We start from the raw sequence: 23,790 nt of genomic DNA, 5'->3' as shown, positions 1-23,790 counted from the left end.
CTTGATTGTCTGGAAAAGCTGTTACATGTTCCTCCCCTTTTCAGCACTCATCTTTGTGAGGCTGTCACACCAGGCTGGATGCAGACAGAGCTCTGAGATTCGGCTCTCTCCCCTTAAGCTGGGCACTAAAAACATTTGCAAAAATGTAAAAACAGTGCCACTCTTCTCTCTAACTTCTGTTTTGGAAAATAACATTAAAAAAAATCTTTTTTAATTTTTTGGCTGCGTCGGGCAGGTCTTGTTGCTGCGCGCGGGCTTTCTCTAGTTGCGTTGAGTGGGGGCTACTCTGTTGCAGTGTGCTGGCTTCTCATTGAGGTGGCTTCTCGTTGCGGAGCACAGACTCTAGGCATGCGGGCTTCAGTAGTTGCAGCATGAGGGCTCAGTAGTTGCGGCGTGTGGGCTCTAGGGCACTGCCGTGAGCTCAGCAGTTGTGGCTCACAGGCTCTGGAGTGCAAGCTCAGTAGTTGTGGTGCATGGGCTTAGTTGCTCCGTGGCATGTGGATCATCCCGGACCAGGGCTCGAACCCGTGTCCCCTGCATTGACAGGTGGATTCTTTTTTTTTTTTTGGCGGTACGCGGGCCTCCCACTGTTGCGGCCTCTCCCGTTGTGGAGCACAGGCTCTGGACGCGCAGGCTCAGCGGCCATGGCTCACGGGCCCAGCCGCTCTGCGGCATGTGGGATCTTCCCTGACCGGGGCACGAACCCCTGTCCCCTGCATCGGCAGGCGGACTCTCAACCACTGCGCCACCAGGGAAGCCCTGGAAAATACCGTTTTAAAAATATGTTCTGTATGTTATCATGTAATGGGGTTATTGTTATATTGAAATGCACTAAAGTTGCTAATGTGGTAATTGTAGGTAGGTACAACTCACGTAAATGATAAGCGTCTTTGGGTGCTCACTAATTTTTTAAAGTATGAGGAGTCCTGAGACTAAAAGGTGTGAAAACCACTGCTTTTAAGAAACTCACTTCTAGTAAGAGGATGTGAGACTGCCAGCAAAAGTGCCAGCATCATCTCAACTGTGTTCTGTTCTTTTCTAGGAGGCCCTGTAGCCCACTCAGTGACCTCATTTCCTGGAGTTCCCCTTGTTTGCTGTAGTGACTTAGGGTGGCGTCAACCCAGAGGAATTTTTTTTAATAGACATTTTTTAGTTTCAGATTTATAGGAGAGTTGAGAAGATAGTATAGAAAGTTCTTACACATCCTACATTCAGTTTCCTTTATTATTCACGTCTTACATTCGTGTGGTACATTTGCTACAGTTAATGAACTACCGTGGATACATTATTATAAACTAATGTCCATAGTTTATTCAGATTTCCTTGGTTTTTTACCAAATGTCCTTTTTCTATTCTAGGATCTTATTCAGGTGACCCTATCTGCATTCAGTTGTCAAGTCTTCTTAGGCTTCTGTTGGCTGTGCTCTGTGGTTTCTCATACTTGTCTTGTTTTTGGACCTTGAAGAGGACTGGTTAGGTGTTCTGTCGGATACCCCTCTGTTGGTGTTTGTCTGGTGGTTGCACTGATGTTTTGGGAGGAAGGCCTTGGAAGAAAAATGGCTATTTTCATTACAAGGTATTGGGGGCCCATACTGTCAACGTGGTTTGTTTATTTATTTATTTATTTAAAAATATTTATTTATTTATTTGGTTGCAGTGGGTCTTAGTTGCGGCAGGTGGGCTCCTTAGTTGTGGCATGTGAACTCTCAGTTGGGGCATGCATATGGGATCTAGTTCCCCAACCAGGGATCGAACCTGGGCCCCCTGCATTGGGAGCGCGTAGTCTTACCCACTGCGCCACCAGGGAAGTCCCCCGTCAACATGATTTATAACTGATGATGTTGTCTTGGTCCCCTGGCTGAAGTGGTGCTTGGCAGGTCCCTTCACCATGAAGTGACTCCCCCCGCCACCCCTCCACACTGTGTGCCTTGGAGGGAAGTCACTGCCCTCAGCGCTCACTCGGGAACAAGAGTTGGAGTGTCTACATAGATTATTTGGAATTCTTCTGCAAAGGAGATTTTGTGTCTTCCCTTCCATTTATTTATTCATTTATTTATTTGTGTCAGTATGGACTTGTGGATCTTTATAATTTGAGTTATGTCTCACTTAGAATAGTTCTATAGCAACAAAGTACTGTTTGTTGAAAGTCTTGCTTTCCTTAGGCTGTGTTATTGATATTCACCAAAGTACATAATACTTCATTACCTTAAGTTATAAGTGAATGGAAAAAGGCAATAAATACCACGAGTTTGGGCAAGAATAGTGTCTTTCCAGTTACAGTGGTCAAGGGATTAGTGTGTTGGGCCTCGTTTTGAAGGGTAAGAAGTTACTGCCATGCAGCACGGTAGGGGGAGGGCAGGGAACGCTCAGGAAATGATGATTAGTCCCGTGGCCAGTTACGTAGGGTTTGAATCGATGTTGAGGGAGCCTCAGGGGGCAGGGGGAGGCCCCCTTCCTCCCTTAATTTTCTGTATAATATACGCTTCTTTGTTAGAGGCATTTGGAAAGAATGGTAGATTTGCTTAAAAGAAAAGTTTGCTGCTGGTCTCGGGGAACGAAGGGGCTAAGGCTGTCCAGGCTGCGGGAGTCCTGCAAGTCCACATGTCACCTTTTCTTCGTGGAGTGCTCTTCCTTTTTGTGGCGAGGCACAGGGCTTGATGAACACGTGAGGGAAAGATTCAACTGGCAGAGGGAAAGAGGCCAAGTTGGGGAGGCATGAGGTAGGGGTCTCTGAGCTGCGTTGGGAGCAGTGGTAAGAAAACGACTGTAGAAAACATGGTGGAAGATTGTCAAGGTTTGGATTTGGGGGCAAGAGATAAAGAAAAGCAGGTAACTCTCAGGTTTCAAGATAGAAAATGCTATTCTGAAAACTTAGAATGGTGATTCTTCGCTTGCCAAGCTCCTGTTCTGTGTAAGTCGGTTTACAGTAGGGAATTTCCAAGTACCCATTCCAGGTCGGGTGAGTCAGAGATGCTCAGTGGGGTTTGGCGAGGCCAGGCCTTGGCGGTGGTAGCAATGCGCTCACGTTCTTCAGGGGGTGTTAACTCCTTTCGTTGTGTTGTTCTCCCACAGAGTTTTAGGTTTGGTGTGGAAATTGCCTATGTGGGAGCTACGATCTTGGATGTCTGCAAGCGAGTAAGAAAAAAGACTTTGGTTGGAGGCAACCATCAGAGTAAGGCTTTCAGTTACTCGTATTTGTTACACAGATTACCTTCCCTCTTTATCTGGATTTGCCCTAGAGTTTGTGCTCTCTCCCAAAAGGTGGCATTCGAGGTGACACGAAGGGGCAGGTGGCCCTGCTGTCCCGGACCAACGCCAACGTGTTTGATGAGGCCGTCCGGGTGACGGAAGGAGAAGTGCCTGCCCGGATCCACCTGATAGGGGTAGGAGTGCGTTTCTGTTCTCTGCTCTCGCCCGGAAACATTGCCGACACACAGAGCTGATGAAAATGGCCCACATATCCAGGCTTACTCTGCACACAGGCATTTGGGTTTGTGACTGTTCCCAAGCCTGCGCTGGGAAGTCCTTCCCCCTGGCCATTCTGGTCCAGTGAGTCCTGTAAAGTCTGGCCCAGCAAGGACTGTGGACCTTTTCCTCCGTTATTTAAAAAAAAAAAAAAAGATTGCCCTTCTCACCTGTGTGCACGCGGGGCTGCCGGCTGCCTGTGAGTGTCCTGGGGTGTGATGATCAATCGTGTAAGACAAGCGAGGTGAGGGCACAGCTGGGAGGTGCCCGGGGCTCCGGATGCAGAGTGTGCACTGGTTCTAGCTCTGCTTCTTCACTAACTGTGTGTGGCTTGTGGCAGTCGACTCAGCCCCTCTGTCTCTGGGACAGCGGCACCACTGCCTGTTTCACAGGGAAGCTAGGAGGGTTGAGTGACATGTGTATGGTGTTTTTAACTCTTGGAAGCAGAGTTTTATGTCTGAGAGACATTCACCCATTCATCTATGAAAAAAATATTTTCCAGGGCCTACTATGTGTAGGCCCTCAGTACATACAGTAAGTGAATCAAAATCAAAAAATTTCTGATGCTCCTTTTTTTAATTTATAAAGATTATGTAACCAAGTTACAGAAGTTTTGGAAATTAAAAGTAAAAAAATCACCCTTAATCTCAGTGTTTTATGTAAAAATTCTCATTTTTGCTAATTATTTATGTCTTTGGCCTTATGGTTGTGTATTTTTACACAATTGCATTTAGAGTATACATAAAAGAGTATGTGTTTTTTTACTCCACCCACGAGCATATTTTCTCCCATGTTGCTATTTGAGTGACTTTACAATACTTTCTCAGTGGATGTAGCATAGTTTAGCCATCTTTGTTATTGTAAGGAAATGGTACTGTTGGAGCATCTTCCATGCCGGACAGGATGTGAACTTGTTCTCTCCCCTCTCTCACTCCCACATGTGTCATCCTGCTTGATCACTTCTGGTTACGTTATAATCTGTACTGTCTTACTTTGGTCTCAGTTTGATGTTAATGTTTTATGTGTCCCTTCCCCAAATGATCTAAACCCTTGGAGTGTGGAGCCTTTGTCCTGGGCCCCAGTCAGCACTCAGTACACGCCTCCCAGTAGAAGTGGGCTGAACTGGGAGGGTCAGGCCCTCTCCTCCAGGAGCTGACCTTTTAACAGATCCAGTACCTGTAGACAGTCTAGTTCTTTCCTCAGAAGAAACAGCAGCGAGTGTTTGTGCTCCACACTTGGTATTCAGGTCTCATCTGTCTTCTTTGCTGCAGCTGTTTTATATTCCTGGAAGGTAGATGATTTAAATTGCCTTCTTTGACATGAGAGCAACATGCAGCTAGTTCTTGCCTTTTAAAAATTTTTTTTGTGTGTGTGTGCGGTACGCGGGCCTCTCACTGCTGTGGCCTCTCCTGTTGCGGGGCTCAGGCTCCGGACACGCAGGGTCAGCGGCCATGGCTCACAGGCCCAGCCTCTCCGCGGCATGTGGGATCTTTCCGGACCGGGGCACAAACCCGTGTCCCCTGCATCAGCAGGCGGACTCTCAACCACCGCGCCACCAGGGAAGCCCTTGCCTTTTTTTTAAACGTAGGAGAAGTCTGAGGGAGCAACCAGAGCTTAGCGCTGGGTCATCCTGAGTTTGCAGGCTGCGTTGTAGCCTCTGCTTTTGTGCGTGATGAAGGTTCCCACTCGCTGTCTTTATGCTTTGGGTGCAATTTGAGATCTGTTTCCAAAAAAAAAAGTGTCTCATTTCAAAATCCCACCGCTACGTTTGCTTTACTTTGTCCTGTTAACAACAGTAACAAAAATAAGACAAAAAATTAAAAACAACAAAACACCAAAAAATCCCACCGAACAACTTTTTCAGGGGATTAAATCATTTGGATTGGACAGAATCATTGATATTTGGACGCTTCTTCAGCCGGAGGAAGAACGGAAGAGACGTGAGTGTCCTCCTTGCTGTGTGGGGTGGACGCAGGCGGGCAGGTTCTGAGTCAGTTCCCATTTGCTCTGGAGGAGCCGGTGTGGCTTCTTCTCATTAGCAGTGGGATGCCGGAGACCTCCTGTTTTCAGAGGCATCGATGGCTCTTTCCAGACCCTTTTCTCAGGAGTCACGCTGGCCCCTAGGCCGTCTTCCCCACCATCTTTCTGTCTGCCCGGGTGACCTCGCACACCGAGACTTCTGCATGGGCCCCATGTGATCCTTTCTAACATTTCTGTAGCGCTTTCGTTTTTTCATTACTGCGCAATTTCGAATCCCTGAGAAGCAGACAAGGATGTCAAAGGCAGGGCTCTTGACCCTGAGTTTGGAGCTGGAGGGGCTATGGCACAGGTCACTGTGCTGACTTGCCCAGGCGCCCGCGGCAGGTTAGTGATGCCGTCGAGCCTGGACCTGGGGTCTCCAGCTCTGAGACCATTCGTTTATCATGTGGTCAGTTAGGAGTGCACGTCGGTGCAGCCTGTGTCACTTTGACCCCTACGCGTGTTCCCTCTAGGAAACCTCGTCATTAAAGACAGGTTCATCAGAAGGTGGGTGCACAGAGAGGGCTTCAGCGGCTTCAAGAGGTATGTGACTGCGGCCGAGGACAAGGAGCTGGAAGCCAAGATTGCAGTCGTGGAGAAGTACAACATCCGGATTCCAGAGCTGGTGGAAAGGATAGAGAGATGCCACATAGAGGACTTGGACTTTGCAGGTGAGGGACACAGGGGCTCTTCACTTCCCCCTGGGGGCGGGGGCAGCCGGCCTCCGGTGCCTCTTGCCAGCGTGGACATCATGGGTGACCAGGGGTGGCTGTGTCAGCGGAACAAGGCTGCTGTTCTCCTGTGGCCCCTTTATTTCTGTTCTACTTCCAGCCCGTAGAAGGGGCTCCCGAGTCCCATCTCTGCTACCGGCTGTCCCTCGGCAAACCCCCAGCCTCTTCTGGGCCTCTGGGCCTCTGTCCCCTTGTGCGTAGGAAGCAGGCGGTGGGCAGCCGCCGTGAGCTGTGGACTGGGACTCGGCCATGTTCGCAATACCTGCAATGAATTTCTACTTTCCCCTCGTCTTCTTTTTGTCTCTCCCTTTTTTTTTCTGACTGAGGTTTCCTTTCCCCCTTTTTCTGCAGAGCCGCACCCAGGCAAGAAAATGTAATTAGCGTTTTGGGAGTGGTGGGCAGTGTAAGCCTTTCTCCTCTTTCTTTTCTTTCCCCGTCACCCCCTCATCTGCCCGTCCGCTGTGTTTCTGTTCCAGAGTACATCTTGGGCACTGTGCACAAGGCCAAAGGCCTGGAGTTTGACACTGTGCATGTCCTGGATGATTTCGTGAAAGTGCCTTGTGCCAGGCACAACCTCGCTCAGCTGCCCCACTTCAGAGTTGGTAAGGAGACCGCTGGCGCTTCACTGCAGGGCTGCCTTGCTTTTTCTTGCATGGTGTGGCTCCTTGGAAGGATCCTTCTAGAACAAGAAAATCCTCCTGCTCCTAAATTTGTTGTTCTTAGACTGTGTGTTTAGAAAAACTGAGCCTCCAGGGTCCACCTCTCTCAGGGCTGCTCAGAGGGCAGCTGTGTTTATTGCGTCCTGTTTAACCTGCACCAGCTCTTCAGCTGTGGGATTTTCCCCATCAGACAGAAGCTCTAAAACAGTTTACCTGCTCACCAAGGTGTTTTTTCTTTAATTAATTCTCCTTTTTATTAAAGAGGCCCGAAAATCATACAAGGGATTAGTGTAAGCACTCTATCATTTGTCTGCTTTTGTATCAGTTTATACTCAAGGCTACCTGTTAAACTCTAAGCATCTAAGCATCAGTGCTGTTTTGGTTTTGTCTTATAATAAAACCATTTGAAGTTTTCCCACAAACAGACAAACAGAAGCTCTCTGTTAGTCATGGAGTCAAAATTTGGGTATTCTGTGCCCCCTAGTCTGTTAGAGTTTTGTTTGTTTTCAGAGTTGGTGTTTGTAGGAAAATTTTGCTTATAAAGCCAGCAAATCCTGAGGGATTTTTGGGGCGATGGGGAGTAGTAAACTTTTTTTGGCTGTGTTGGGTCTTTATTGCTGTACGAGGGCTTTCTCTAGTTGCGGTGAGCAGGGGCTGCTCTTTGTTGTGGTGCACGGGCTTCTCATTGCAGTGGCTTCTCTTCTTGCGGAGCACGGGCTCTAGGCGCACAGGCTTCAGTAGTTGCAGCACGTGGGCTCAGTAGTTGCGGCACAGGCTCTAGGGCGCGTGGGCTTCAGTAGTTGCAGCACGTGGGCTCAGTAGTTGCGGCATGTGGGCCCTAGAGCACGCGAGCTTCAGTAGTTGAGGCATGTGGGCTCAGTAGTTGTGGCGCAGGCTCTAGGATGCGCAGACTTGAGTAGTTGTGGCGCATGGGTTCAGTAATTGTGGCTTGTGGGCTCTAGAGCACAGGCTCAGTTGTTGTGGTGCACGGGCTTCAGTAGTTATGGCTTGCGGGCTCTTGAGCTCAGGCTCAGTAGGTGTGGCGCATGGGCTTAGTTGCTCCACGGCATGTGGGATCTTCCGGGACTAGGGATCGGACCTGTGTCCCCTGCATTGGCAGGCAGATTCTTAACCACTGCACCACTGGGGAAGACCCGAATAGTAAACTTTTAGATAAGAATATAAATTTCTGTAAGCAGTCTTCTGTATTGATATTTTTTTTCCCTTTGCTTTCTTCAGAATCGTTTTCTGAGGACGAGTGGAATTTACTGTATGTAGCAGTAACTCGCGCCAGGAAGCGTCTCATCATGACCAGGTCACTGGAGAACATCTTGACTTTGGCTGGGGTAAGAGGACAGCACGAGTTAATTTAACAACGTCCGGATTTTACCGGGTTTGAATAAGGGATCAGCCAACCCGGGGCCTTCGAGGCTTTTGGTTGGGGGTCTGCATCAGAAGAGAGGGGCTTCTCTTTCTTGGGTGCTTGGAGGCCGATTGCCAGTGGGGGAGGGTCCTTGCTAACCACAGAAACGAAAACCTGTGTTCTTTTCTACGTTCTTTCCTGAGTCAGTTTTAGAAGTTCTTTTTAAAACACTAACTGTGCTCACGTCTTTGGTGAGTTCTCCCTGCTCGGTTAACAATCAGCACTCTTCGGGAAGAACAGCAGGAATGTCCTCTGGGTCTGCAAGCTCTCCTCCTGCTCCCTGGTCTCTTTTGGACTGGTGGACTCCAGACTTGGACAGAATGTGTCCTGCCAGGGAGAGCGCGTGTTCAGGCACCTGTCCTTGTCACTGGTGAGAAGCAGGAAAGTGTCAGCCCTCCCTCTTTACCCCTCACAGACCAGCCCCCTCCCCCACCCCCTCATTTCCACGTCTTTTCTGCCTTTGGAGGTCTGGAGGATAAGCTGTTCAGTTTTTTCAACCCTGTTGGGTTGAAACTAGAACAGAAATTTGAGCTAATGGTTACTACTTCATCTTTCTTTCCCTGAACCAAAGATTCTTAAGCCTGAAACGTACACGTAAAAGAGACTGTAAATATTCTTTTTTTTTTTTTCTTCTTCTTTTGTCTGTGCTGCATGGCTTGCAGGATCTTAGTTCCCTGACCAGGGATTGAACCCTGCATTGGAAGTCTTAACCACTGGATTGCCAGGGAAGTCCCTATAAATACTCTTTTTTCCTTAGCCGTCTCCCAAACGTGTGAGGTTTCGTACAGTAGGAGGATTTAGTCCAAGTGCCGCAGTGCGTGTTCTCTCAGAGGTGAGAACACAGGGAGCCGCGGAATCTCAGCTTTGCTGCTCATGGCTTGAGGCCTGGGCTGGAGGAGATGGGGGGCAGTGGTCCTTTCTAGTAAGTGGCGTTCACAGTCTCAGAGTTGGTAACACAGAACCCTGATGCTCATAATTGAATATCTGTTGAGTGATGTGTTCCAAGTGCGTGTCTAGGCCCTGGGGGTGTGATAGTGGGCAGGAGAAATTCCTCCCCTCACAGAGCCTGAGTTCTAGGACGAGAGGTAGATGGTAAACAAGTTAGCAAATAGCATTTCTCTTCACATTCTTGAGGAAGAGTGTGTCAGCGCTTAAAAGGGAGAAACTGCAGATGAATACTCTGTATGACCTGTCGTGGCAGCAAAAGCTTCTTGCGTGAGACTGATGACCTTGCATTTTTATCGCACTTTTCTCTGAACCCTCTCTGGCATTTGTCTTCCGTGCCTCTCTAAGACAGGCCTGTTTGGCCATAAGAATACTTCTGGAATTTGAAGTCAGCTGCATGCTTCCCCAGCAGCTTTGCTTCGCCTGGGCCTCGCTGTGTGTAACAGCTAATGTGTCAGCGCTTAGAACTGTAAGCCTTTTTCTTTGGCTTCACCCTTGATGGCACCTGGGTCACCCAGTGGGGTGACTTAGAGCAGAGTGCTGCCATCTCTTTCTGTCAAGGGCCAGATGGTAAATATCTGAGGCTTTGCAGGCCTGTGGTTTCTGCTGCATCTTCTCAACTCTGCCACCACAGCAAAGAGAGCCGTGGGCCATCTGTTAACAAACGGTGGGCCACGTCCCAATAAAACTTTGTTGACAGCAGCAGACACTGGTCTGGATTTGGCCCCTGGTTGCAGTTTGCTGACTCCTAGTGTAGAGATAAGCATGGCTTTTTTAAACCTCTAAAACCAGTACCTAGGGAGTGAAGTAGGAGAGTAATTTTTATGTACAAATAATCTGTACCTACTGTGTGAGTTTTTGCATAAACTTTGATCATAAGTAATTTTTTTTTAGAACCTGTAGTATGGTTTTCTTGTAGAACCTGTGTTATGGTAGTGGTTAGATTTGTAACAAAAGCAGATTGTCACATCCGTGACTTTTTTTTTTGCGGTATGAGGGCCTCCCACTGTCGCGGCCCCTCCCACTGCGGAGCACAGGCTCCGGACGCGCAGGCTCAGCGGCCATGGCTCACCGGCCCAGCCGCTCTGTGGCATATGGGATCTTCCCTGACCGGGGCACGAACCCGTGTCCCCTGCATCGGCAGGCGGACTCTCAACCACCGCACCACCAGGGAAGCCCACATCCATGACTTTTAATGGAGGTCTTGTAGAGCAGTGATATTTCACAACATGGGCTACATAAGGAAAATTTTGAGACGTTTTAAAGTTGAGAAAATGGTATATCGAATTTCCGTGTACAAATCACCCTTGTGTATATTTGGAGTCCACGTCTCTAAAACACCACGGTTTCTCTCGTAACCACGGTCTCATTTTATATCTTATAAAATTTATGGTGGTTCCTTATGGGCTCTACTACCCATTCTGCAGTCATACTTTTATGATTATCTCAGAAATGTCTTTTTACAGTTGATTTGTTCAAATTAGGACCCAAACGCATGTTTGGTTATAAGGTCTTTTAAGCTTCTTAATTTAGAGCAGCCTAGGACCTCCTGCGTCCTTTCTGACGCTGCTGTCTTTTTGTGGAAACCGAGTTTGTTGTCCCCCAGAACATCTCCCATTCTGGGTTTGTTCTGCTGTCCCCCGCCCTGGGCTCCCCATCACTGGAAGTCACTGCAGGGACATGACTGGATTTGGGTCTAACTGTTCTGGCCAGAATCCTCCATTGGGGGGTGGGCAGGGGGCTTTGATTTGTGTTGCATCCCATCAGGAGGCAGCGATTTCAGATCCTCTCCCTCTTAGTGATGCTCAGACTGTTCACCTTTTTAGTAGACCGAGCTAGAAAATCCGTATTTTTGAAAAGAAAAATCAACAGTTCTGATTATTATCATACTGATAATTCCAATCGCAATTTTTAATTTAAACTTCTTGTTGTTAAACGTGACACAAATGTATAAAACACATGGGCGGGTGCAACTAGGGGTGAGGTGGGTGTCCACCCAGGTCAGGAGAGAGGGTCTGCCAGCTGTCCCCGCTGCCTTCCTGGTGGCCTCACAGCCAGCACCCCCACCCCACCCCCACCCCCGGGAGTAGCCAGCACCCCAGCTGTGACCACGAGCACTTTCTCACTTTCCCTCAGAGTTTTTTGCCGAGTGTGCACCACGGCCAGTGAAAACCTTTTCTTCACCTTCTGTCCTTCTGCTCCCATTTCGTGAGGCTGCTCTGTGTCCACACTGTCGGAGCCGGTGGCCAATTACATTTAAAAACCTCATCACTTGTGGTTCTCCAGCCCAATCAGATTTAACCTTTAAGGATTTTTACTTCTTTTAAACGCTTGAATCTTTTCTCTTACACTGAAAATCTTGGTTCCGAACAGTATTTATTAATTACTTATTTACACTATTCTGTGTATAAAAGTTTTAAAGTAATACCAGTATTACTGTTGGCAGAATACTGTATGGAATTTAAGATTTCCTACCAGCTCTGTTTCCCCACATTCCACTGAGGATGTGCAGTCAGAACAGCATGTTCTGAAGGTGCCTGAGATGAGTCTTTTCCTCTTTGTGTGGTTTGATCACCAGTTTAATTGCAGGCAGGTATGTTTCTTTGTCTACACTTCTTAAAAGAATTGCTTTCCTGTTTGATTATCTTTTTTGAATGTATAAAACTTACATTTTCAAAGTGAAAACTTTGTAACAGGTGTATCCCCGAGAAGTCTCATTCCCTCCCTGTCTCCTGCAGACTTTCTCTCCCTCCATTGTTGATAGCTAGTTTTTATTTATTTTTTAATTTTTGGCTGCGTTGGGTCTTCATTGCTGTGCACGGGCTTTCTCTAGTTGCGGCGAGCGGGGGCTGCTATTCGTTGTGGCGCGCAGGCTTCTCATCGCGGTGGCTTCTCTTGTTGTGGAGCAAGGGCTCTAGGCACGCAGGCTTCAGTGGTTGCAGCATGCGGACTCAGTAGTTGTGGCATGTGGGCCCTAGAGCACGTGGGCTTCAGTAGTTGCGGCACGCGGGCCCTAGGGCGCAGGCTCAGTAGTTGTGGCACACGGGCTTTGTTGCCCTGCGGCATGTGGGATCTTCCCAGACCAGGGATCGAAGCTGTGTCCCCTGCATTGGCAGGCAGATTCTTAACCACTGTGCCAACCAGGGAAGTCCCGATAGCTAGTTTTTAAAAATTAGTTTTTGATTTATCCTTCAGTATTTCTTTTTGCAAATATTGACAAATATGTATATATGTATTCTTCTATTCTCCTTTTTCACAGAAAGTAGCATTCTGTAATGTTCTGTACCTCACTATGTCACCGAGAAATAGACATGGAAATCACTCTTTATCAGTTCCTTTTTTTTTTAATACATCTTTACTGGAGTATAATTGCTTCACAATGGTGTGTTAGTTTCTGCTGTATAACAAAGTGAATCAGCTATATGCACACACATATCCCCATATCCCCTCCCTCTTGCGTCTCCCTCCCACCCCTCTAGGTCATCCCAAAGCACCGAGCTGATCTCCATGAGCTGTGCAGCAGCTTCGCACCAGCCATCGATTTTACATTTGGTAGTGTATGTATGTCAGTGCTACTCGCTCACTGTGTCCCAGCCTCCCCTTCCCCGCTGTGTCCTCAATCTGTTCTCAACGTCTGCATCTTTATTCCTGCCCTACCACTAGGTTAATCAGTACCATTTTTCTAGATTCCATATATATGTGTTAGCATATGGTATTTGTTTTTCTCTTTCTGACTTACTTCACTCTGTATGACAGACTCTGGGTCCATCCACCTCACTACAAATAACCCATTTTCGTTCCTTTTTATGGCTGAGTAATATTCCATTGTATATACGTGCCACATCTTCTTTATCCATTCGTCTGTCGATGGACATTTAGGTTGTTTCCATGTCCTGGCTATTGTAAATAGTGCTGCAGTGAACATTGTAGTACATGTTATCTTTTTGAATTATGGTTTTCTCAGGGTTATATACCCAGTACTAGGATTACTGGGTCATATGGTAGTTCTGTTTTTAGTTTTTTAAAGAAGCTGCATACTGTCCTCCATAGTGGCTGTATCAATTTACATTCCCACCAACAGTGCAGCAGGGTTCCCTTTTCTCCACACCCTCTCCAGCATTTATTGTTTCTAGACTTTTTGATGCTGGCTCTTTATCAGTTTCTAAAGCTCTTTCTACAGCTGAGTAGTATTCACTGTGTCCATTTATCATGATTTATGTAGCTCCTCACTGATGGGTATTGGGTTCTTTCCAATCTTCTGGTTTTAAAACTAATGCCACAATGCATAATCTTATGCACAAGTCACGTTCTGTCTTTGTCAGTGCTTCTTGGGGATACATTTCTATAGTCTAAATTTCTGGGTCAAGGGTAAATGGATATGTCATTTTTCTAGGTATTGCTAAATTCATCACATGGATTTTATACCTTAGAGTCCCACAAGTTATGTATTATACATGAGTCTAATAGGCTTTTTAAAACTAACTGGAAGCTTATCAGTTGGTCACTGCATATATTTTATGGGGAAAATGAATTTTCTCCATGGAAAAAAGAACACAGACTCTATAGAAATACTTCCCTCTTACTGAGGCTGGGCTGGGAAACATCTGTTGGCCCACAGGGGGCCTCTGAGGAAGCCTCGGAAATATTGCCCATTTGCATGACTAGATGTTTCTAAGTGTGAAGGACCTTGCATGAGGACTTCTGCTTTTTCTTTATCGCAGCTGCAATATGAATCAATTTGGGGACATCCTGTTTCAGAAGTGGCTAAGTCTACCCTCAGCTCATGGGGGATCTTGGAGGCTCTGGAGGGGGAGAGGAGGGTAGTCACTGGAGAAGGTGAAAGCAAGTCGTGCCTGGTGAGGATTTAGAACAAAAGGGAGCCCTTGTTTCCTGCCACCTTATCACCTGTAAGGTGACGAGCCATCCTGGTCTCCCCTGTAACCAAGAGTAGGGCAGGCAGACTCCTTTTTCTCTGACCCCCTTAGAAAATCTAGGTAAACACCTTTTGTTTCTTTAAGTTTTGAGGAAGCGAGGGGATCATTACATTATTGAATTATTAAATGACGTGGAGTTATGCTGGTTGCTCAAAGACGCTTCTCAGCCTCAGCATCTTGGATTCTGAGCTCAAGGCTCACGGGCCTCTCCTTAGAACAGGGCCTGCATAGAGTCAGCACTCAGTGCACGTTTGTGGGATGAGGGACAGCAGCATCTCCTCCTGTTGTGAGGCTTTGCGGGGGTGATTCTACAGATCCGGGTCAGACAGGGTCCTCCACGTGGGCGCTCTGAGACCTTGGCAAGTTACTCATTGCTCTGTACCTCTGTTTCCTAGTCTGTAATACTGGCAAAACGGTGATCACCGCACCTCAGAGGAGGCGGTTGGAGAAGGGTTGTGATGAGCTGATGAGATAACTGCATTACAGTCGATTGGGAGAAGTGTCGGGGTCCTCAAAGACGGCTACTTGTCTTTGAGACTTTGACCTCCAGGGGCAGGGGCCAAGGGAGGCCTGGCATTTAGGAGGAGATTAATAATAAGCAGGACATACAACAGTAAATCATAAAACAGGTAAATCTGACAGCATCGAGATGTAAAGCTTCAATGTGATAAAGTAATAATAGCTAACATATAGTTAACCCTTAAAAAAAACATCTTTTGTGATGCAGTTGTTGTTTTGCCAGTTTTACTGATAAGAAAACTGAGGCACCGAGTAGAGTCACCTGCCCAAAGGTGCACTACCCCAAAGGGGGTAGACTGGGCTGTGAACTGAGGTGAGTCTGCAGGGCCTGTGCCCTTCACCGTGCCGGCCGCAGCTTTGCATGAAGTTAAAAGACCCGTCATGGAGTGGAGGGAACACTTCCCCCATCTGTCCTGCATGTGCTTACTGAGCGCAGCTGTACTCAGCACTGTACTGGGCACAGTGCTGAGGTCCTGGGCATGAGCCAAGCATAACTCTGCCCTCCTTGAGCTTATGTGATTGTGGAAAAGAGGACCCACACAGTCATAAAGAACCGCACATTCCTGAGATACAGGCAGCCTAGTGGGTAAATGGGCAAAGGAAGCCCCAAGAGTCAGGGAATCTGTTAAAAAATATATATTTATGCAACCTCCTTGATGGTCAGGGAAATGCAACCTAAAATTGTCTGATGGGTGAGAATGAAGAAGTCTGTCCTTTCAGATTCTGACCAGGATGGTGGGGGGTGGGCACTGGTTCTCGAAGTGTGGTCAGGGGAACCTTCTGGGAACCTTTCACAATACACACTGTACGTGTACTCCGTGCTCTTCTCATAATACTGAGTAGTTACTTGCCCTTTTCCCTCAGTGCTCTCACAAGTGTACAGTGGAGTTTTCCAGAGGCCACATGGCATGTCGTCACCACAGATTGAACCCAGAGGCAGAGATGGGAGCCCGGTTGCCTTCTTTTAAGCCAGACATGAAAGAGATTTGCAAAAATGTATAGCAATGCTACTCTTCTCATTAAAGTTTTTTTTTTTTTAATAAAAACCCTGCAATTATTTGAGCCATTATTTAAGTCTTACAGGCAGTAGAACACAACGCCTAATTGACATATTAGCTGTCCAGTCTGTTTATTTACGTTTATTGAGCTGGTTTGTTTTCATGGTACCCTTTGTTTTTTTTCTTTTTTGGCCACACTGCATGGCATGTGGGATCTTAGTTCCCCAACCAGGGATTGAACCTGCGCACCCCGCATTGGAAGGCAGAGTGTTAACCACTGGACTGCTGGGGAAGTCCCTTGTTAAGGTTTTTTTTTTTTAAGACAGTTGTTTTTCATAAAAATATACAGGTTAACATATGATAGGTTTATTATGTTTTAAATGAATTAATAAACATTTAAAAACGTTTGGGACTTCCCTGGTGGTGCAGTGGTTAAGACTCCAGGCTCCCAATGCAGGGGGCCTGGGTTCGATCCCTGGTCAGGGAACTAGATCTCACACGCGTGCCGCAACTAAGAGTTCGCATGTGTCAACTAAGGAGCCCATGAGCTGCAACTAAGACCCGGCACAACCAAAAAACAAAAGTTTCAATTTCTAATCAGGTAAACATTAGTAGCTATAACTCATGGAAGCAATACTTCTTTGGAGCCTTTAATGTTTATTAGTGTAAAGGAGTCCCAAGACCAAAATGTTTGAAAACCGCTGCTCTGCAGCAGTGTTTTTCCAACTGTACATTGCAGTTTATTAACAATTTAGGAACCTAGTTAGTGGGTTATGATGATCTTTTAAAAAAAAAAAAAAGGGAAGTGGAGTAAAGTCTAAAGGAGGAATCAGTCCACAGCATGTGAGGTTACATACTATTTTGTGAAATTGGTTTCAGTCTTTCATACATGCATGTGTGTGTATGTAGAATTGTAATGCTGAGTGGGTTTCTTGGCGTGGATTGGGGTCAGAAAAGGTAGAAAGCCCTAGAGGACCTCTTGCATGTGTGGGCGGGAAGTCATGTACAAGGATGTTCATTGCTGCATTGTTGGAAATAATTTGGTAACATCAGTCTCCACACAAAGGGACTGTCTTAATAAAATGTGGGAGAGTGAGATGATTGAATCCTGTATAGCACTTAAAAGAAATGTACTAGATGAGAAGCAAACTAACAGTATAACACTTACGTAAATAAATACCTATAAGATGACACCTTATGTTCTTAGAAATATATGTTAAGTGTAAAGCCAGTTTAGAATGGATTGGAAAGGATGCATGCCAGATTCATGATGCTGCTTTCCCCTAGGGAGGGAATGTGATGACAGATGGGCAAAGGGGACTCCAAGAAAATCTCTAATTTTATTTTAGAAAGGATTTCCCACAGTTAGATTGGGAACACTAGTGTTTATTTATTTTCTGTTCTTTCCTAAAGCAGGTAGCCAGATCCTGAAAGAGAGAAAAACCACATAAATCAGAACCTTGGACACGGATTTTGCAAAAATTGGATAAATAGCCAGTTGTAATCCAAAACAACATGAAATCATAATTATTTTGTCAGCAAGTATTTGCAGTCTTACTGGTATTGCCAGAAGCTTGTTAGCCTCCTGTGGGGCAGCAGCAGACCAGACCCCGGTCCTTGTTCTCACGGCATTTCCCATCTGGCGTTTGATCTGGGTGCCCATCGTGTGCAGCCGCTGGGCACTTAGCTCTCGGTGTTGTGTGTCTTCCTCACAACAGCCGGGTGAAGCGGGTGCTGGCTTCTGTGCATTTTACAGATGGAGAAACTGGGGCTTAGAGAGGTTGGGTGTTTGCCCCCTAGGACAGCCAAAGGCTTGTGGGATGGTAATGGGCAGGACTGATGTGGGCAGGCCTTTTAAGCCATCTGGGCTGTAAAGAGAATATACAAGTCATCCTTAATGATTCAGGGACAGGTCAGCCTAAGATAAAATCCAGAAATAGTCCTGAACTATCATTATAGCCAAAAGTTTCACATTTGTCCATTCAACCTTTCTTTTTTAAACTGGCCGTTTTAGCAAGAATCCAGCTAGACTGGGTCCAGCTGTGAGTGTTCTCTTGGAGACGGTGCTACAGGCAGGAAGAAGGTAGAGAAACGGAGGGAAGATGCAGGGGTCAGTGCTCTTCTCATTCCAGGACTTGTGCAAGGTCTACAGAGTGTTGACAGCCCTCAGCCGTTGGGGTGTCCAAGTAGGAAGTGGCAGAGGCATTGAGGTGACTCTCGTCCTCACTCTTTCCTTCCCAGGAGTACTTCTTGCAGGCAGAGCTGACAAGTAATGTTTTGAAGACAGGCGTGGTCCGCTGCTGCGTGGGACAGTGCAGCAACGCCATCCCCATGGACACCGTGCTCACCATGCGGAAGCTGCCCATCACCTATGTACGTGTCTCGGCCGCGACCTCTGCTCTCCATAGGATTTTTAGTTCAGTCATCTGTGTGCCCATCTGGGTTGTGGGTGAGGGAGGTGAAGGGGAAGCTCGTCCAATCCTTCCACGAGGAAGGCCCGGAGGTGTCCGGTGGGCGTCAGTGTCACAGACGCTGGACACAGTGGGGCCAGGCTGGGTGACCACAGTCTGGGAGGTGGGCTTGTGTGGACACTCAGGTGAGGACTGTTTACCTGGGGGCCCAGTTAGGTTTTTCTTGGCTCTTCATCCCTTGCCTTGATACGTTCTGGGGGATTTGATAGAGCAGAGTCCACCCTGGGCGCTTGTGCTGGGGGAGGTACGGCCTCAGGGCCACACGGGCGGGTCTGAAAGCATCAGTCATGATGGCAATACTGGTGGTGGTTGGTTCACGCTTCTTGGTGGGAAACGCTTGCCCTTCAATTGTTCCCCCCTCTGCTCCCTTTTTCTCATCCCGCGCTGCAGAGCAACAGGAAGGAAGACAAGGGTGGGTACCTGTGCCACTCATGCGCGGAGCAGCGCATTGGGCCGCTGGCCTTCCTGACTGCCTCCCCCGAGCAAGTGCGCGCCATGGACCGCACCGTGGAGAACATCGTGCTGCCCCGGCACGAGGCCCTGCTCTTCCTTGTCTTCTGAGGTGCAGGGAACTCTCCTCCGGCCGGGATGCTGGGCAGACTCCTGCCTCCGTGGACGGCGGCATGGGGGGCTCCCTCCCCGAGACCGGACTCACTCACAGAGCATCTTCTGATGAAGATGAAGCCGACTGGAGCTGGACTTGCCGTGTCTCCACCCCTGGAGGTAGCCAGACCCCACTGCCCCTCCTCCACCCCAGCAGGCCGGGGATGCAGGGGATGGTCTTTTGATAAAAAAAAAAAAAAAAAAGAAAGAAAAAAAAAAGAAAAATTATGTATTTAAACTTTTATTACAAGGTTTCGATTAAACAGGCATTGTAGCACTGGCGTTCCACTGTGTGACGGCCCCTGCCTTCAGCCCTGCTGTTTCTCTGGACTTTCTCCTTTTCTCCTCTTACTCTTTTCAAAGCTCTGTAACTGTTCACAGTGCACACCAAGCAGAGTAGGAGGCTTATTGTCCAGGGTGACAACTAATGCATCAAAAATGAGATTTTTCATGCTGTGGGGAATCACGCATGGATAAGACACAGGATGCGCCTTTGTCATCACGGGGTTCACAGCCTGAACAGGGAGGCAACATGACATATAACAAGTACAAAGTGACACTAGCTAGACACCTTGTGTTCCCACAGGTAGAACGGAAGACCAGAAATACCTGAGAGGGAGGTGGAGTAGGCCAGCCATGTTGTGGGGGAGACAGGAGCAGGTGGAGATGGGCAGCTGGTACCTAGTTCACTGCCTGGGGATGCTGGGTGGATGTCGTAATAAAGCTGTTTACTTATAGAGACCAGTGGAAAAACCCACGTCACTTAGCCGTACATGGATCTGGTTTTTTACATTTTTGCCATGCAGCACTTCAGGGATGCAGATGGCAGGTGAGGGCATTGCCCAGAGAGGTCACCAGCTAGTGTCTGAGCCCAGTCAGCGGAGTGGAGAGCAGACTCCTAGCCTCATTGTTGCGGCCGCCCCTAACCTCTCCCACGTCAGGCCTCTAGTGGAGTTTAGCAAGCAGGCTGGTGAGTAAAGCAAGGGTGCTGTTGGATCGGGCTGGGGTGCTTGGAAAGGGTGAGGGACACGTCTGCATATGGCAAAGAATTCACAGAACGGGCCCTGAAGACAAAGGTGGGATGGGGTGCTTTCATCTGCTCCGCCGGCATTCCTGGCCTGGCCTCGCCTCATTTGGTGCTTTTGGTTAACTCAGAGCAAAACAGCACATGAAAGAAAATGGTTTGGATTTGGAGGTCACAGTGCTCAGAGTCGTTCAGAAGAGGGGTTTGTGGGGGTGGGTGGCAAGAGGGGCCATGAACATGTTTTCTGGAAATCTGCTTTTACCAACCAGAGAGGAAGCAACTTATTTATTGGGGAGAAGTCATGAATTCTCTAGGCCTTCTCAGAGCACCTGATGCGGGGCAGGGCCCTGGTCGCGGGCGTCTGCAGTCAGCCGTGGTCCTGACTCAGAGGTGACAGTAAGAGGTGTGATGGGTGTGGGTTGTTTGGAGGCGGGCCGCTCGGGTGTGGGGCAGAGGGCATCCGGAGAGGGGGCCGCACTGCTGCTCTGGGGCGGGAGGGGTGTCTCTCTCAGAGGTGAGGTTGGAGGACCACCAAAGCGGGTGGTGCTGGAGCTGTTTTTAATAACGGGGTGAGTCGTTAGCTATTAAAGAAAAGAATATTCTAGAAAGAAGGAACAACATGAAGGTGTTGGTGGTCATGGCACTACCAGGGCAAAATGTCAGCACTAGTATTTTGGTACTTATTTAAAAAATAATAGGATCCAGGAATTGATGCTGGTACTTTATTTTTTAAGTGTTAAGAATTTCTAAAAAATCAGTAAAATCAAATGGTTGGTGTGTTTCAAATAGAAAAACAATTTTTAAATACACAGTAAAAATAGAAATGTTATTTATTTTAGTTTCTTATCAGTAATCAATTTAAGATAGAAATTCCTATATAAAACTTACGATTTTGTTAAATATACTTATAAAGTTAATTATATTCTATTTATTTTTATTAAAAATTTTTTATTGAAGTGTAGTTGATTTACAATATTATATTAGTTTCAGGTGTACAACATAGTGATTTAATATTTTTATAGATATACTCCATTTAAAGTTTTTAAAAATGGTTATATTTCCCTGTGCTGTACAATATATCTTTGTTGCTTATCTATTTTATACATAGTAGTTTGCATCTCTTAATCCCATACCCTTATCTATAAGTGTTAAATATCCATTATCACTTTACTATAAGTGATTAGATGGAAAGAGTAAAAGCATTATTCAAAAATGTAAACTAAACACTACATGAAAATGAAAATCTTTAGATCTTTTATAAGGTATAGTCTTTAAACTATGGGGCTTCCATGATTTCATTTAGTTGTTAATGTATTTTTGTGCACAGTTTTCTGTAGAAGTTTGTTTTGTTTTTACACCACGTAAATTGGGAGAAAAAAATAATTATAAGCTAGTTCCAAATATTTTTCTTTGGTTCATTAATTTTAAAATAATCCCTCTTATTTGATAACTTAGAGGAGTTTTTTCAGTTGTTTAAGAATGTGCAGTCTACTGATAGCAGGTTCTAGTTTTTTTGTTTCAAAGTTAGGATTTCTGATTTGTCTCTGTCTTTGACTTTATCATGTATATAGAGGTTCTGATGCAGAGTTACTCATATAAAAACAAATTCTGTTATGTCATATCCATTTGTTTAGAAGGTATTTGAAATAAAATAAAAATTATTCTTGGAATAGAAGTGTTAAAATATCATAGTGCATTGTAGACTATGCATTAGTTTTTCCTTTCACATAATCTCAAAACGTATTTCAGATTTTAGATTTTTTAAAAACTAGGTGAGAGTATTTGACCAACCTGAAATGTTGGCATAGAGAAATTTTAAAATGTCACAGAACATCAGCACCTGAAATTGCATTCACTAAAGGTACGCCACTGTAGGAAAGGCTTGGGGAAACAAGATGTGTGTGGCTGGAGAATGTATATAGTAGGAGCCCACTAGCTAGGGCCCCTGGACACAAAGGAGTTTGGGTGGTATCCTCAAAGATTATGAGTCAATGAGAGATTTTAAGACATCAGATTTTGTTTTCAGGAAGAACATTCCAGTTGTAGATTGGAGGATGTTTTAAGAAGGTCAGATCAATTAAGAGGCTCAGACTTGTGATCTCTGCAGGAAATGACAGCTGCTGGGCTGGACCAGGACAGGCAAAATGGGTCTGGTGAGGAAGGGATGGATCTAGGTGAGTGGTCCTCAAGAGTGTGGCCCCAGGTGAGCAGCGTCAGCATCCCTTGGGAACTTGATAGAAATGTATATTCTGTTCTTCACCCACATCTACTGGATCAGAACCCATGAGACAGGCCCAGCAGCTGGCATTTAACCAGCCCTACAGTGATTCTGATACACACTGAATTCTGAGAACTTCTGCTCTCAGGATTAAAAGGTAGAATCAGTAGGACTTTGTGCTTCAGTGGGAGTGGCGAGTTGGTGATAGGAATCCCGATGGGACCCCCGGTCTTCTGGCCTGTTTTCAGGATGGGTGAGGGTACCCATCATTGGAATAGAAAACATAGGATGTGGTAGGTTTGTATAAAAACAGTGATGGGTTTGGTTTTGACATGTTGAGTTTGGGTGCTTATGAGAAACCCAGGTAGATGTGTCCTGGAGGCTATTGGGGGAAACAGGTGTGTACATCAGCAGACCCGTTTGGGCTGGAAGCAGAGGGCTTAGAGCTGTCATGTGTAAGTGGTGGGTGAGGTAGATCAGTGTAGGGGTCTCTGAGCTCACCCCAACATAGGGTCCAGAGAGAAAAGAGCAGAGGACAGCCAGGCTTGGGAGGAAAAAGGAAGAGGATTCTGTGAAGGAAGTGACAGCTAGTTCCAAAAGATAGAGCTGCCGCTGAACTCAGGAGAGGAAGGGGTTTAAGCAGGAGTGGGCTTCAGCATCCAGCACTGTCCAGACCGAGGGGAATGAAGGTACAGCGCCAGAGGTGACGGTGGTAGTGTGGTCAGTTTCAGTGAGGCCACGAGCCAGACTCGGGGGGCTAAAATGTGGGTGGGGTCCTTCGGGTAACTGGATGGACCCAACATACGTATGTACTTCGGTGGCTTCCTGAAACCATACTCCAGTGATGACAAATAGGATTCTTTTTTTAAGGCACAAACCTGTTAGGACAGAGACAACATGGAGGAGGTGACAACCACAAGATTCTGGAAGTTGGAAGGCAGATAAGTGAGTGATAACTGACAGCTCACCCGAGAAAACTGAACCCCGAGCCCAAGAACTCTGAAAAGAGGTGGGACTCGATGGCGCCGGGAACCAGTGGAAGTAGGGGTAAAGGTGGAGCTGGGAACAGTGGCAGAGAGTTTGTTTAAAAGCCAGTTAAATCCTCACGTTCTTCCTGTTCTGTATAACTGGGCAGCGTCTCATCCTCAGCCCTGGCAGAATCCAGAGGTTTAATCTCTGGGGAGGATGAAATCAAGGAGCATTTCATGTAAGAGACCAGGCACAGCTGAAGGCAGGGGCCATAGTGAATGCAAGGCCGTTGGCCTTAGTGAGCTCGTGCTGCTGCAGTGGAAGACTTGTAAACCACAGACACTGACTCCTCACAGGTCTGGAGGCCGGGACTGTGAGATCAAGGCGCTGGTGTGTGTTTTGTCTGCTGAGGACCTGCTTCCTGGTTCATAGACGTGGTCTTCTCACTGTGTCCTCATGTGGAGGAAGGGGTGAGGGAGCTCTCTGGGGTCCCTTTTATAAGGACACTAATCCCATCATGGGGGCTCGACCCTTATGACCTCACAAAATTCCCACCTCCTAAGACCATCACTTTGGGGGGTTAGGAGTCAACATTCTAGTTTGATACACATATGCACACATGCACACATGTGCACACGCTTTACGTGGGAAGTGGACAGCTCCTTCTCTAGGGAGTATAACCAGCTTCAGCAGAAACACCGACAGTGACGTAGAGTTTCCTTAGGTGACTGGCCAACCAGAGCACCCACCATCTTCAGACCCCACCTAAGTGCTCAGAGTTTCAAACAGGATTTTAGTGCTCAACTCTTATT

The 23,790-nt window shown here is 46.9% G+C and overlaps 1 protein-coding gene across 2 annotated transcripts in view; it reads left to right on the top strand.

The window, feature by feature from the left end:
• FBH1 (F-box DNA helicase 1) overlaps positions 1–19,044 on the top strand; it is a 44,263-nt gene extending 25,219 nt beyond the window's left edge. For both annotated transcript variants that reach the window (XM_081227915.1, XM_081227916.1), the window contains exons 14-21: positions 3,073–3,172; positions 3,262–3,383; positions 5,330–5,405; positions 5,958–6,155; positions 6,692–6,817; positions 8,114–8,220; positions 17,935–18,066; positions 18,555–19,044. In XM_081227915.1, coding sequence (XP_081084041.1) covers positions 3,073–3,172; positions 3,262–3,383; positions 5,330–5,405; positions 5,958–6,155; positions 6,692–6,817; positions 8,114–8,220; positions 17,935–18,066; positions 18,555–18,725 — 1,032 coding nt within the window. In that variant the 3' untranslated portion in view covers positions 18,726–19,044. The remainder of the gene's footprint in view (positions 1–3,072; positions 3,173–3,261; positions 3,384–5,329; positions 5,406–5,957; positions 6,156–6,691; positions 6,818–8,113; positions 8,221–17,934; positions 18,067–18,554) is intronic.
• Positions 19,045–23,790: the final 4,746 nt, after the last annotated feature.

The sequence above is a fragment of the Mesoplodon bidens genome (genome assembly GCF_964165515.1).
Source record: "Mesoplodon bidens genome assembly, chromosome: 3".
Taxonomy (NCBI): domain Eukaryota; kingdom Metazoa; phylum Chordata; class Mammalia; order Artiodactyla; family Ziphiidae; genus Mesoplodon; species Mesoplodon bidens.
This window is presented reverse-complemented; position numbering and strand designations above follow the sequence as displayed.